Here is a 14,541-nt window from a genome sequence, read left to right on the forward strand (position 1 = left end):
ATGTGGTCCTACGGTCCTACAATACGGCCCTTGTGGCATTGCTGAAGCAAAATGTGTAAGGTGCCCTTTTGCACAGTACTGTATACTGTACAGTAAATGTTGATAATATAAAATATCAGATCTATCTATCTATCTATCTATCTATCTATCTCTTTCTCTCTACAGCACACACATACACACACACACACACACACACACACACACTCTCTCTCTCTCACACACACACACACACACACACACACACACACACACACACACACACACACACACACACACATCAAAAGCTGGTTTAAGTGAATGGTTGGTGCAGATGTGGTAGGACTTTTAAACCTCTGCTAAACTTACATCTAGATAGATAGATAGATTAGATAGATACTTTATTGATCCCCAAGGGAAAATTCAAGAACATCTAACATCGGCATTCCAAATTATATACTCAAACAAAAATATAAGCTATACTTCGATCATTTATTTGACAAAAACGCAGATTTAAAAGATATATTTAACTTAATCGTAGTCGCATTTTGCTTCTCAGCATTGCATTCAGCTTTTGCCTATCAGTGGGGGCTGAATTTTGTTTAGAGGTGCTCTACCATACAGCCTATAAAGAGAGACATGCTTGAGAAGCTGTCTCTGGAGAATACCTACAGTATCTCCACAATGCGGGATTTAATATGAGGTGAAGAGCCTTGGGCAGATATTAGGCTATTTGAGGAATGTGCGAGCAACACCGCGTGACTCATCTCGTGCATGTTGGCTTAATTACGCAGCCGCAGTCAGCTGTGGTAAAAGGGTGACTTTCTTGAGAGTGGAATGAGATTAAAGAAGTCATACGCTTAGCTTGAGAGGGAACTGGAGTTAGTTAAGCGCTCTAAGGAATAGCCTTTAGCTTCTGAGCCGCACACATTTAATACCTTTTGCTGGGAATAATGTACATCATCTGAAGCCATTCTAAGTATTAAGCGCACAGCAAGCTGAACATGATTGATCGTCTAATTGGCCGACAGGTTGTCACTCTCGTCATTAACAGAGAAATGAAAGTTACTAATGCCAGGTGAGCCAAGTCCAACAACGTGAGTTTGTTGGCACTGCGGCTGAGGCCGTAACGCCAATCTCAACGACTTTTTTTTTTTACTCACAGTTTTTTTGCTGACCATCACTCTCAACTTTGACGACACAGAGCTCGCCGTTAAAGATGACCTCATGGAGAATGCCGGTTTTGTTCTCTCTTAACATCCTATGCACCATGGTCGCTGCAAACGGAGATTCAGGTAGGCTAATTATGTTACATGAGACGAATTTACGTTACGGCAGACGACAACAATTATAGCTCTTAATCTTGTCTTGTTGTTTTATCAGTTATTTAAGGCAGAGCCGCGTGTGATCTCCAATGTTACAAGCTGACCCACATATTTCTTTGTCAACTCTGCACAGATTTGGATGCTTCTGGCTTTGATATGGATCTGCCATGGCCTTTCTCTGGCGAAGTCTTGGGCTATATCGGATGTTTGGTGGCGGCTGTCTTTTATGGAAGTCAGTTCATCCCCTTGAAAAAAGTGGAGACGGGCGATGGTGAGATGCTGAGAATTTTAACACAATAATTGATAAATCAATATAATGCATGTTTTCAGTGCTGATCTTAGGTGCCTTACCAAAAAAAGTAAAGTGGTGAATGCTTGTAGTGATTTATTAACTTAAACTTAAAACATGACCAACTTTATTTTACCAACTTAATTTACTTAATCCAGATAAACAATTTCCACTAAGTCCCACATGTTGAAATTAATTGTTCATAGCTTCAGTTCAGCTACCTTAAGTGTTTTAATATTCAATCTAACACAAATCAAGTGTGGTTGATGGTGTTGTCCTAACTGGATAAAGCGATTTATACATTGTAACACTGATCTCTTTTGAGTGAAGACATTAAGCTCAAAACTTCTAGACCATATGGCACACTCTAGTACAAATTATGGACCATTTTTGTCACATGTAGGGTATTGCATATTGGCATTCAAACATATAACTGCCTTTTGACACTAAACAACAAGTTCATGGTTGCACTACTACTTTCGGCAGGTGTGTGTGTTTTACACATTTTAACCTGTGTTAGCAAATGAGCTAAAACCATCTTATTCTAGCATGTTTCTGAAGACATGGAAAGGCATGGTTGCCTAATATACTGTACAGATGCAGACAGACACAGTCCTGACACTAATGGTTTATTTTTTTATTCTATGCAGCTCTGACTTGATCTAGTAGGTGGACCAACTGATCATTAACTGTGTGTTGCTCCTGCAGGCATGTTCTTCCAGTGGGTGAACTGTCTGGCAATCTGGCTGGTGGGGTTCTTGGGGGACCGGGCCCTCCACTCCCCGTCTGTGCATCCATTGGCCATGTTGGGTGGGGCCATTTGGGCTACAGGTGAGGCCATGTAGGGTGGGGCCATTTGGGCTACAGGTGAGTTCATGTGACCACCAAAGGGCGAGAGGGCAAAGTGTATGACATTAGTTTAACCTGAGCTCATGTAAATCAGGCCATGATCAATGACATTTCACAGAAGCCAGTTTTTCTGGATCATTCCACTCATACCCATAAGATAGTGTTGTGGAGCAGGAGGTTTTAGTCCCTGGGAGCAGGCACTGTTGCTGACCAGTGCTATTTATTTTAGTGTTAATTTGAAGAGTTCAGATGCAAAACCCTCTAAATCAGTCTGACCACTTTTCTTTCAAATGAGCATTTTATCAGGCTCCCATCAGTTTTGCCTACAAATTGATATTTCAGACCAGGAACCGAGTGGTATTAAGTGGGCTTTCAAGCAAAATGATTTGATGGACGTGTATTACAATATGTGTGGAGTGTATTCACCTATCCTTTTTGGCGGTGCTGGCGTTTAGAGGCTTTTGCCCGTTTTCACTTTACACTTTAGGCCTGTTTTCTGTATTGCCTAGCATGAAGACGAGTGTTTGACACCGAAATCTCGACGATTGAGCCCGTTTGTGGAATTTGGCAGCTTTAGAATGGAGCTCTGTATGTCTTTAACATTGCTCGCTTTGTGAATGGTCTATTCTGTCTTTAAAACACCCCTAAACGTTGCCAAATGCCAAATTCCACAAACGGGCTCAATTGTCGACATTTCGGTGTCTTGCACTCATTTTCATGCTAGGCAATGCAGAAAACGGGCTTAAAGTTTAAAATATCGAACTATTCCTTTAATCTCCCTTCCTCCTCGGGCCTCGATCCTCACTGATCAACATAAAGAATGATGGGACGGCAACAATGGGATAGTCTATCCAGTTTTAGTTGTATATCAGTGGGAACGTCCCTCGAGGATCGAGCATCAAGGATCGACGAGAGATGTTGAGAGGCACCCATAGGGTCGTCCCTGTGCCCTGCTGACGAACCTCTCTACTCCACCTTACCTCACTTCCTGTCCTGTCCTCTCAGGTAACATCACGGCGGTGCCCATCATCAAGTCTGTGGGTCTGGGCCTGGGGGTGCTGCTGTGGGGCTCCACTGGGCTGTTGATGGGGTGGGCCAGCTCCAGGTAACACCTACACTACAGGAAATGTCCATCACATAGATAGATAGATAGATAGATAGATACTTTATTGATCCCCAATGGGAAATTCAAGATCACAAACATGCATTAGCGATGGCTTGTATGTATGTCCATGTCCACATCACAAAGCCAATAATACTGTAGCATGTATTAACAATAGCTGGTACATCCGATTGTCTGTGGCAGATTAATGGAATTTAAACATGAATCCATATTGTTTAACATGAAATGCCAAACCTCTCAATCACCTTTGCTGTTCTGCTGAAAAACCTCAGCAATGCATCAGCGCAGATTGGCATGTCGAATGCTGTGGTGTGTGTGTGTGTGTGTGCTGCGGCCGAGATGCCTAATGGATCTCCCTGTGCTTGTCCTAAGGTTCGGGTGGTTTGGCATCGGCACGCAAGAGGTACCCCGGCCCGTGCTGAACTACTGTGGCGCTGCCCTCTGCCTGTTCAGGTGAGTGTTGTGGGCGGCATGGGCATCTGGCTATGTGGGGTGTCTACTGTTCAGATTAGTAACAGTAATTAGGTCATGGTAGGAGGAGGATGGAGTAGATCTTGAAATATGGTCTTGTAATCTGGCAATGTGCCAGAGAACAGAGTAGAATTTTTGACCACATTTACATGGATATAGTCTGTCCAAATTAACAAGAGCTCTATCTATTGACACTTTGTGAACTACAACTTGAATTTTATACACTTGAATCTTAACAATTTCTGTTAAAGGTGCTTTGAGTGTTGTTGGATAACATTTACATTAAAACCAAACAAAAAGCTAGCTCACTACTTCCTCCCCCTCCCTCCCGTGCAATTGGAACTCTCCTAAACGTGTATGTATCTCATCTGAGACTGTGATTGGCTGGAACATGTTTTTCTGGTCCAGGCTACAGCCAAGTAGTTTTTGTTGCTGTTTTTGGAGCCTGGGCTGTCCAGTGACCACTTTTTTTTAAGCAGTGTATTAAGGGCACAAGCAGCTAGCTTAGAAGCCGCACAACATCTCTTGGAGCACCTTTAAGAGACACTACAATTTTAAAGAGGCTTCCTGGCTCTGTCTGGGTGGATGTGTTGAGTGTCTCTGGGTGTTAGTGATAAAGCGAGGCTTGAAATGGCGTTGCTTGGTCATCCCTGCTCAACTCGTTTCACTAAAGCCAATCAGGATGAATATGAGTGACTGTCAAGACAATTAAGTAATTCAGGATACTTGTGCGTTCTCGTTTTACCCCCAAAGAACTCGGGGTTGGAATAAAAAGATACAGAAAATAGTCATTCACGCAAAGTGAACAACTGCCTTTGATGTAGACTTAACAACTAAGTAAAGTTTTTGTTTTTTGAATGGGGAATCATGGCTGTTTCTGTAACATGGCAGGAGTAGGTGTGGCAGACCAACTGAATGCAAATTTATGTATGCACCCACATGTGCGTGCTTCCTTGTCTTGGCTCACAACGTCATTAAGAAAACACTAAATTGCACATACAGTAGTGTATACCTTCATTTTGCCTTAAAACCGAATTAGTTGAAAACACTACTACAGTAGGCTTTTTTCTGTGTGTTTTGTGAGTAAATGCATGTAGCAAATGGTAAAAGGAATAAATAACACACTATAAATATATCTAAGACTTTTGAAGTTTGCACCTTGAAAACAACGGTGTTGGCTCCATCTAAGTAAAAAGAACATTTAAAATTTGTTTTGTAGTTTTACTACAAATTGGAAGAAAAGTCAGACTAAATGTGCCACTTAGTAGTGAGTCTCTTTCAAATGCAAATTAAGTTGAATGGGCTTTTTGAATGGGCCCGCTGCAGGTGAGAGGTGCCATTGATGCATTGGAGGTGCCATTGATGCATTCTCTTTTAAAACATATATATTTGGAAACTAGTTGATTAAAGGTTTCTAATGGTGTCACTTATATGTTTCTAGGACAACAACTAGCAGAGATTGCGATGTGTGGTTGGAACAGTTTTTCAAATCCCCAGGGGAGATTTAGACTCCAGAGGGTTAAAAGGAACACCCTTTCTAAGAAGAATCCTTGCCAGAGGCCGCTGGCTGGCTGGTTTGGTTTGTATATGTGTACTCTCGGGCACAGGCTCTGATGCTGGCTTGTGATCTCTGGAGGTGTGTGTTCAGGCCGTGGGCTAAAACGTGCTGGAGACATTCAGGTTTGAGAATGACCTCTCACCTCTGGAGGTGTGTTCAGGCCGTGTGTGTTAAAAACATGCTGGGCCCTCTGGAGGTGGTTCCTCAGGTTCTGTGTTCATGCTGGGGGGGCTCTCTGGAGGGGGGAGTTCTAACGTGCTGGATCTCTGGAGGTGGGAGTTCTAACCTGCTGGATCTCTGGAGGGGGATGTTAGAACATGCTGGATCTCTGGAGGGGGGTTCTAACATGCTGGATCTCTGGAGGGGGGTTCTAACATGCTGGATCTCTGGAGGGGGATGTTAGAACATGCTGGATCTCTGGAGGGGGGGTCTAACATGCTTGATCTCTGGAGGGGGGTTATAACGTGCTGGGTTTCTCCTGCAGCTCCTGCATGTTCCTCTGTGTGAAGAGTGATCTGCAGCCCCGCACCACACGCAGGATGTCCCAAATACCAGAGGCCTCTCCCCTCCTCATAGACCGGGTAAGTGTGTGTGTGTGTGTGCGCCGCGCTTACATGTCACCCCTCATAGACCGGGTAAGTGTGTGTGTGTGTGTGTGCTCACACGTCTCCCCTCCTCATAGACAGGTAAGTAAGTGTGTGTTTGTGTGTGTGTGTGCTCACACGTCTCCCCTCATAGACCGGGTAGGTGTGTGTGTGTGTGTGCTCACATGTCACCCCTCATAGACCGGGCAAGTGTGTGTGTGTGTTGTAATGACATTACTTTTCAGAACCAATGAGGGAGCTGGAAGTGGTAGAAGGAAATCCGTGAAGCAGCTGCGCACTGTTGAAAATATAAATTAATTACAAGCCCCTGCTAAAACTAATAAATCTGACTCCGCTGAATATGGAAAGTTTTGGTTCAAAGTAAAGTCAATATCCGTAGTAGGTTGATAAACCCACAGTATAAGCTGTTAATGAGAGTGCCTAACCCGTTTCTCATGACACTCGTTTAGTCCCATCATCCTCGGCCGTTTAATTCGGGCAGTTCCTGAACACACTCGTCCCAGCTCTGAAATAAGGCAGAGACTGCAGTGCTGACTCGGGCCACTTTGAGCTGCAATACACAACCCAGTGTGTGATACGCCTGGTCTACCAATACCTTATGCTAGAGGGCTTAGGCTGAACTAAGGTGAGGCAGTCTCGCACGGATCACCACTGGGGAACTGCTCATCGCTAACTCCGGTGCAATAGCCAGTTCTTCTGCAGCTTACTACTTCAGCTGATTTAACTTCTACGGCGGCAAAGTTAAATCCTAGCCATCATTGCGCCAAACAGTTACCCATCACTACCACTCTGATCTCTAAGGTGGGAATTTGTCCATGCGCGTAAGGTTGCGTACGTCCAAAAAAAACGCGCAAATACGCGCATCTCCCTCTAAGCGAATTCTGCCATCCAGTTAAATCGGTCATTTATGCGTGGTAGTGTTGCACGTTTTGGGTGGAGCCAAAATCTGGCCAAAATCTGGGCGTTTCTTATATATGCAACTCTTGCGTGAACTTCTGCTTGAGCACTTTACCAGCTATGCCCTCTGGAGGGCTGGAACAAGGTCAAGTGCCACAAGGTGAAACGGCATATTGCTCATGTCGGCTGTTAGCCTGACGAGGAGCGTCTAGATTTCTAGGCTAGTCGGCAGTAGTTCTAAATACATGTAGGTAACACGGAACGTTACTGATCGACATTGCAGTATCAAATGTGATGCTTATAAGCTGATACGGCCTCATGTTTTCCGCATTAGTGTCACGATATTACCTTCTCCATGAGGCTTCATTGTTAAATAGTGAAAACCCTGTTATAATCACCCACTTTGAGTATTGGAGCTTACTGATTGTGCACCTTCAGTTTTAACTTCACGTGAAGTCATAATCCCATAGCATACTTCGTTCGAATCTGTTCATTTCTTCCCAACTTCACCTAAGTCATCCATACATTTGCACAGACGTCTGCACTAGTGGAGCAGCATAGTTTATTCTCTCGTCTTTTAATTTGTTTGTAATGGAGATTGAACTTGTTATGCCAGTCTCTCTACTGTGTTCGAAGCTGCAGATGGCAGTCTACATATTTCTTCGCCTAGCTAAATTGATGTTATGCGAGGCAGCTGCCAGCGAAACCTTTTTGTCAACCGTGAGTTTTTGAATTAAGTCTACACACCTCAAGCACGTCTTGACTTTATAAACAAACGTCAAACCAAAAGTGAATTTTTTGAAGTAATTTCTTTAAGCTATGTGATGACACACCATTTTACTGTCCGCCGTTCTTTATTCAGTTCACCTTGCATACGTTTTCAAAATCGAAGACTAGTTGGTGTTCTTTCTGGATTTAAATGGCATTCAGAAGGTCAATATGAGTCCCATGTTCCACATTTTCATATCAACCTAAATTAAGGAGGTGGTAGATCAGTCTGGTTCTTTTTTAAATAAATCACGCCTCTTTCATAAGACGGCCTTGATTTCAAACTTGGGCTATGTGGGTGTGTCAGCAGCAGGGACGGCAGAATGCGCGTAAAACAGTAAAAAAAAAAAGGGGAGAATTCCAACTTAAGTACAAGAAAGGCTATGCGGATCAGAACATAACAATTTATTTGTCGGGTACAAGCTAGTCATCCAATACATTACAGTACATCTAATTGCAAAGTGTGAAAGTTACTTCAACAGGTTTAAGAAATACTTGGGCTAAGATACAAAACAGGCAGAGAATGAAACCTACTTTACCAGCTCAGAGATTGTGGGAGTTCTGACTTCAGAATGGCTCCTAGATTGATGGGTTGACTATCCTTACATTATATAGCCTACAAAGTTTGTGATCACATGAGTACTGTTGGTGATACTGAGACCATTGTTGTAGTGAAACCCCTTGAGTAAATCAATCAAGACATGACAATACAATTGGTTACATTTCCTGGTCCAAGTTAACTTCTGAGGCCCTTGGACAAACATGTGACAGTAGGTCCACAATAGGCCCACACTTGGTAGCAAATCAAGAGTCCACATACTGTATGATTGAAATGAATGGTCATCAGCCTGGGAATTGGATCCTTACTGTGTGTGTGTGTGTGTGTGTGTGTGCCCACACGTCACCCCTCCTCATAGACCGGGTAAGTGTGTGTGTCTTCTCACACGTCTCCCCTCATAGACCGGGTGTGTGTGTGTGTGTGCTCACACGTCTCCCCTCCTCAGTGATGCTGACATTTTGTGATGCTGACTATGAATCAATAACAACCTGAGAAATGGTACATCATGGTTGTTATTTGAAAGAAATCCTCACTTTAAATATGTTTCTAAACTGAATTGGCATTGATTTTTGAGAATGGACTGTACATCCTGACATTTGAACGACCACAAATCCTTATGGTAAATGGACTGCATTTATATAGCACTACAGAGTAATGGCTCCATGCCCCTGTGTACCACACATGCTCTTTCTTTTCTTTCTTTCTCTCTCGCACGCTCGCTCGCTCGCATAAACTTGCAAGGTTGAATCCACCCCTTCATAGACCCGGTCAACAAGCCAGTCAGTGTTCCCGTTTTTGATTAGCATCCCACCCAGTGTTGGCAGACTGGGCTGTCGTCAGGTCCACTCTGCATGCCTCAGACTTGTGATGGCCTCGAGGTGCGATCGCTTAAATATCAGCTGGACATGTGATCTGCGAACCCTTGGACTCAGTGCTTACTCAACCCAGTGATCAACCCAGTGATCTTGTGATGTGTAGTGGAATAGCTGTGTGTGTGTGTGTGCACACTTCAACATGTCACAAGTCTTCTCTTCAGCAGTGTTTAATTGTGTCTTTGCATATGTAAACATTGTGGTTGTAAGCAGCTTGCCTGTGTTCCCCTCCAGAGGCTGAACCCTGACTACTGTGATGACTCTGGCGCATGGTTGGACTCCATCTCCCCCAAGTCCAAACGCCTCCTGTGAGTAGCTCTGGGATCTGGACTTCCCCTGGGCAGTTTGGGTTCAATGGGACACCAGACAGTCAGAGAAAAGGGTCAGGCACATGAACTCACCAGGGACAAATAGCCAATAGTGTGAAAGGATAAAAGGTCACTTGCTCAGATGTGATGGACAACTTTACATTTGAAACTTAAAATGTCATATTGATTTATAGGGATGTGTAGTTTTACCCAATAAGCTTTAATATAACCTTTATATAAAAACAATAAAGGTCGCTTGCATTGGATTTGTCAAGAAGCTACTTAATCACCAAGTGAATGTGTGTGCTTATGAGATGGCTTTATTAATAATAATTGATGTTGCCTGTGTGATCTCAGTGGCTGCTCGCTGGCCATCGTAGCAGGCATCTTCTACGGCTTCACGTTTGTGCCTCTCCTCTACATCAAGCACCAGGCGGTGGTCAACGGCAGCATGTTCACCGGGGCCAGTCAGTACGGTCAGTCACTGCCACCACAGCCAACGACTAGCATGAGCCGCTACTTTAACACAGTTAGCAAACCACTGCATGCTACAATTGGACTCCAGATTTAGGAGCAAGCTGAAGTCATTGGCATAAAGTGGAACTGATTTGTGTGTGTGTAGATCTGGACTACTGCTTTGCCCAATATAACGGCATCTTCCTGACGAGTACTGTTTACTTCCTGATCTACTGTGTGGCCATGAAGAACAAACCTCGTCTGTACCCCCGAGCTGTCCTCCCAGGTATCACCACACTCCCACACACACCTCTTAGCACACCACACCACACTGTACAGAGGAGCAAGTTTGATGTGCTATGGAGCGTTAATCACACAGCTGTCATGAAGCCCAGTCTCTTCTGCTCCTTCTCCCCGTACAGCTCAGGGCACGCATTAGGGGTGGCACGCATTAGGGGTGGCACGCATTAGGGGTGGCACGCATTAGGGGTCTCCTGCATTAGGGGTCTCCCGCATTAGGGTCTCCCGCATTAGGGTCCCCCGCATTAGGGTCCCATGCAGGGCCATGTTCTGCCCTCTAACAGAGGATGCCATTTCTCTGTGTGTGTTTGCAACGGTCCTGAGCGGGACCATGTGGGGGTTAGCCACGTACTCCTGGTTTATGGCCAACACCTGTCCACTGTACATGATGGAGGAAATGGGTTTCATTTTTTGTCTGCACAGGGCATTTCTAATGTGTGTGTGTTTGCAGCGATCCTGAGCGGGACCATGTGGGGATTAGCCACATACTCCTGGTTTATGGCCAACACTTACCTCAACACAATAATCACCTTCCCTATTGTGACCGCTGTGAGTACTACTGCTACCGCTGCTGTGCCTCTCATTTTAATGTTTTATTTGCACATTACTACTGTATGTATTCCTGAAGCTGTATGACTTGACAGGGACCAAAGCTGCCTGGCTTTGACATAGATCATGCAGATTAGAGCTGTAATCAGGCCTTATAAGTTAGACCCAACGAGGCCCGAGCCTGACTGTGTTCAGCCCGAGCCCGACATTTTGATTGACGGCTTTTTGAAAGCCCTAACCCGTTTACAGCCCGACATTATTGAAATTTGCGCACGCACATATCTCTTGCTTTTAGTCATGAATGAGTCATGTATACGTCTTTTAACATAGCCTAATTTATTTATAACTAGGCTATAGGTCACTAATGAAAATGAAATGAAAATCTCTCCACACAACCACCAATACGAAAACAAATGGGCCAACGCGCCAATAAAAACGAATTTGCTTCGCCACTTCTCTCCACTTCTCTCCACAATCCAGCCTCAACACGACGGTGAACAGCAGCTGAAATAATAAAATAGCCTAATGTCAACATTGGGCTATACTCTGTCTACCTTATGCATCTAAGACTCAATTAATATTTAGTTATCATTTGAAAACCTTTGCTCACTTGATTAGGCTACATGTCTTTGTGGAGGAAAATCCATTTTCGAATCTTTCGCACTCGAAACGCATGCATCACCTGACCACTAATTTACCGCGGAAGCCCGAGCCCATGCGAAGTGACAATTTAAGACCCGGGTCCCGTCGGGTTTGGGCAAAGATCTTCAGCTCTAATGCAGATACATAGAGAATAGGTTCTGTGTCCAGATCCCTCTGTATGTAGAATGGGATGGTCCACATTCAACTTTCAATAAAAAGAATATAATGTGCACAACACTATTTGCTCCCATTTAATATAAACATAGCCTGATGCCTGATGAAGACCCAGTAGGGTCGAAACATTGCTTGCTTTTTTTAAAAAAAAAAAAGGAAACATTAAATGGGAGCAAATAGCGGTGTTGCGGACAATATGTTCTTTTTATTGAAGCTACTTTCCATTTGTCCTGCACCTGCAAGGTGGGATGGATGGATTGATTGATTTATTTCTGGATTAAGACAAAAAGACAAATCCAAAGGATGACATGCTGAATTAAAATACTTATTTCCAGCATGGTCCTTGATTGTGCAATGTGCAGACAACTACCCTTTTGAACTAATTTCAACTTTCAACTTCTGTCCAAGTCCTCAGCTATGATTGTCATACACCCAGGAAAACGGGTTGCTGGCTAATGTCAGATTGTGTGCAGTGTATTGGTCTTGTGAATAATCCTGTGTGCAGTGTATGGGTCTTGTGAATAATCCTGTTCACTGTTTAGTTTGGTCAAGACTGGGCGTGGTGAGCCCATCTGTCTTGTTATGCTGGGACTCCCATTCCTCCCCATACAAGTACACTTTTATTTGTCTTGCCCTTGACTTGATTAATGTGCTGTTTCTGAAGTGCTTGTTCTGCCATTAATCAGAAAAGCTATTGGGGTTGTTTCCAATCAGTCCCAGATCACGGATTTGAAATTGTAGGTTCAGTGGCAACCTAGCAATTACGCCAGTAATTTATGTCTCGGGCAGAAAAATGTGTTTGTAGACAATAATCACATCAGTCATCCTGAAAAAATTTGGAACAAGGTTCAAAGATTTAGCAGGTGGAGCTTGATTATTATCTCTTTCTAAAGTGCAGGCAAATTCGTGTTCTATTGCTCGAATCACATCTCTGCATGTTCAGTTTTAACTCTAATGGGAAATGGTCAGATCAAGCAACACACCTATTGCCCTACAGAATAATCAATGCATGTATTCCCCTACAGATCAAGCAATAGACAATACACCTAATACTTTTACCAATATAGTGTATTCCCCTACAGATCCCAGTCATTAGTGCGCTGTTGTGTGGAATGCAGTCACAGGTTTTCCAATGGATTATATATTCTAGCTGTCTGTGTTTGTATGCATGTCTGTCATCACTGTGTGTGTGTGCGCGCACATGTCGTTGTTTATGCATGTCTTTGTCCTGCAGGGGTACAGCCTTGTAGCAGCTATGTGGGGAGGAGTGGTCTTTAAAGAAGTTCGGGTGAGTAGTATCGTCACTCTCAATCTGTACCCACACACAAACACACCACATGCCTCCACACACTCGGATGTAGTCAGCACATGGAGAGGAGGGGTACACATTCAGAATACTGTTCTCCGGTGATCTCCATTCCGTATACTGTTCTCCGGTGATCTCCATTCCGTCCAGTGAAAGCCCAGTAATGAGGATGGATTGCAGTCAGTCAGGCATGTTTCATACACAAGGCTCTTCTCGTTTGTCTTATCTATCCTCCCTTCCTTCCTTCCTCAGTCCTCTGGCTCGTTCCCACTGATCTATAATGAATGATGGTGCAGCAACAATGGGATGGTCTATCCAGTGTTCTTTATAGATCAGTGGGAATGGGCCGGAGGACCAAGGAAGGGATGGAGGGAGGATGGATAAAAAGACGAATGAGAAGAGCCTATAGACTAGCTTAATCACTCCTCAGTTCTCCCCTCTGTGGGGGTGTTTTGGGCGAGTTCCCTCCTCATGCTTGTGTGTTGCGTTCTCTCCTCTGCTCCATGTGGTCCTGGATGCGTGGCTGTGTTGGCAGCTAGTGGAGCTTTGTTGTGTTGGGGCTGGCATGATGCTCCTCCTCACTGCACTCGGAGTGTTTGTTTTGGCCCGGCGGATGGCGTGCTTAATCAAACTACAGCTAATGCGAGAGCCTGCTGCAAGCTCAAGAGGGGGCGGCGTTTAATTCTGTTTACCGTCCTCCTCTCCTCCGTGATTCTGTGTGTGTAATTATGCCATTGTTGTGGAAGATTGTGTTGATGGTGTTCTGTGCATTGCTGAATGACTCATATCTGTGTTTAAGTGCAGAGTGCTGATGGTGCTGTTTAACACCAGGGACATGGCGCTCCAATTGCACTTAGCTCCCAGCGCTTCTTCACGCCATTATGGTGGAGTTTCAGTGCCCATGCAGTGTGGACTGACTGTGTGTTGCCCACAGGGTCTGGCCAACTGCCTTGTGTTTATGTTGGCTTCTGCGGTGGTCTTGACTGGAACTGTGCTGACGGCCCTCTCCAAGATGTAAGAGCTCTTCTCCTGATGACCAGCAGAGGGCACAGTAGCTCTGGTGTCTACTCGATCAGCTCTGGACCCTCTCTGTGGTGACGTCACCTCTTCTGTTGCAGCTGACTACTGGTAGCCCTGCCTGTCCAGTGTTTTGGTGTGTGTGGACGATTCAAAGTGAAAAAAAAAGTTTAAGTGAGTTGGTGTTTACAATGAAATAAAACATATTTATATTTAAATGAACCAAGTCAGTTTTGTGGTGTTCTCATTTTTCTCTTATTCGTGTGTGTGTGTGTGTGTGTGTGTGGTGGGTGTGTGTGTGTGGTGGGTGTGTGGGTGTGTGTGGGAGAGAGAAATAAAGGGTTTTGGGCATGACATTCAAATCACAAATTGGTGGGAAAGTGTTTCTGGTAGTTACAGTATAAGTATATCTTAAACAATGCAATTGCTAGAGGACTTGAGTTTTATTTTTTTTTCTTTCCAAGTTTGTTTCCATTGAGCAGGTCCTTTACTTAAGG

General features: G+C 44.2%; 1 protein-coding gene across 4 annotated transcripts; it reads left to right on the top strand.

Annotated features, from left to right (window-relative positions):
- Window positions 1-821: 821 nt before the first annotated feature.
- On the top strand, window positions 822-14,266 carry tmem144b (transmembrane protein 144b). Of its 4 annotated transcripts, none has more exons than XM_062549166.1 (13): window positions 822-1,054; window positions 1,181-1,271; window positions 1,435-1,572; window positions 2,299-2,421; window positions 3,445-3,544; window positions 3,935-4,015; window positions 6,076-6,172; window positions 9,527-9,600; window positions 9,958-10,076; window positions 10,223-10,342; window positions 10,808-10,905; window positions 12,956-13,009; window positions 13,962-14,266. In XM_062549166.1, the coding sequence occupies exons 2-13, from the start codon at window positions 1,196-1,198 to the stop codon at window positions 14,043-14,045; spliced, it is 1,164 nt and encodes a 387-aa protein (XP_062405150.1). In that variant the 5' UTR covers window positions 822-1,054; window positions 1,181-1,195; the 3' UTR covers window positions 14,046-14,266. The 4 variants fall into 4 exon arrangements, with proteins under 4 accessions (XP_062405150.1, XP_062405148.1, XP_062405149.1 ...); XM_062549164.1 differs by having other exon boundaries at window positions 822-1,007; window positions 1,142-1,271; XM_062549165.1 differs by having other exon boundaries at window positions 1,036-1,054; window positions 1,142-1,271.
- The last annotated feature ends 275 nt before the right edge of the window (window positions 14,267-14,541 follow it).

The sequence above is a fragment of the Sardina pilchardus genome, chromosome 11 (genome assembly GCF_963854185.1).
Source record: "Sardina pilchardus chromosome 11, fSarPil1.1, whole genome shotgun sequence".
In the NCBI taxonomy this organism is placed as follows: Eukaryota; Metazoa; Chordata; class Actinopteri; order Clupeiformes; family Clupeidae; genus Sardina; species Sardina pilchardus.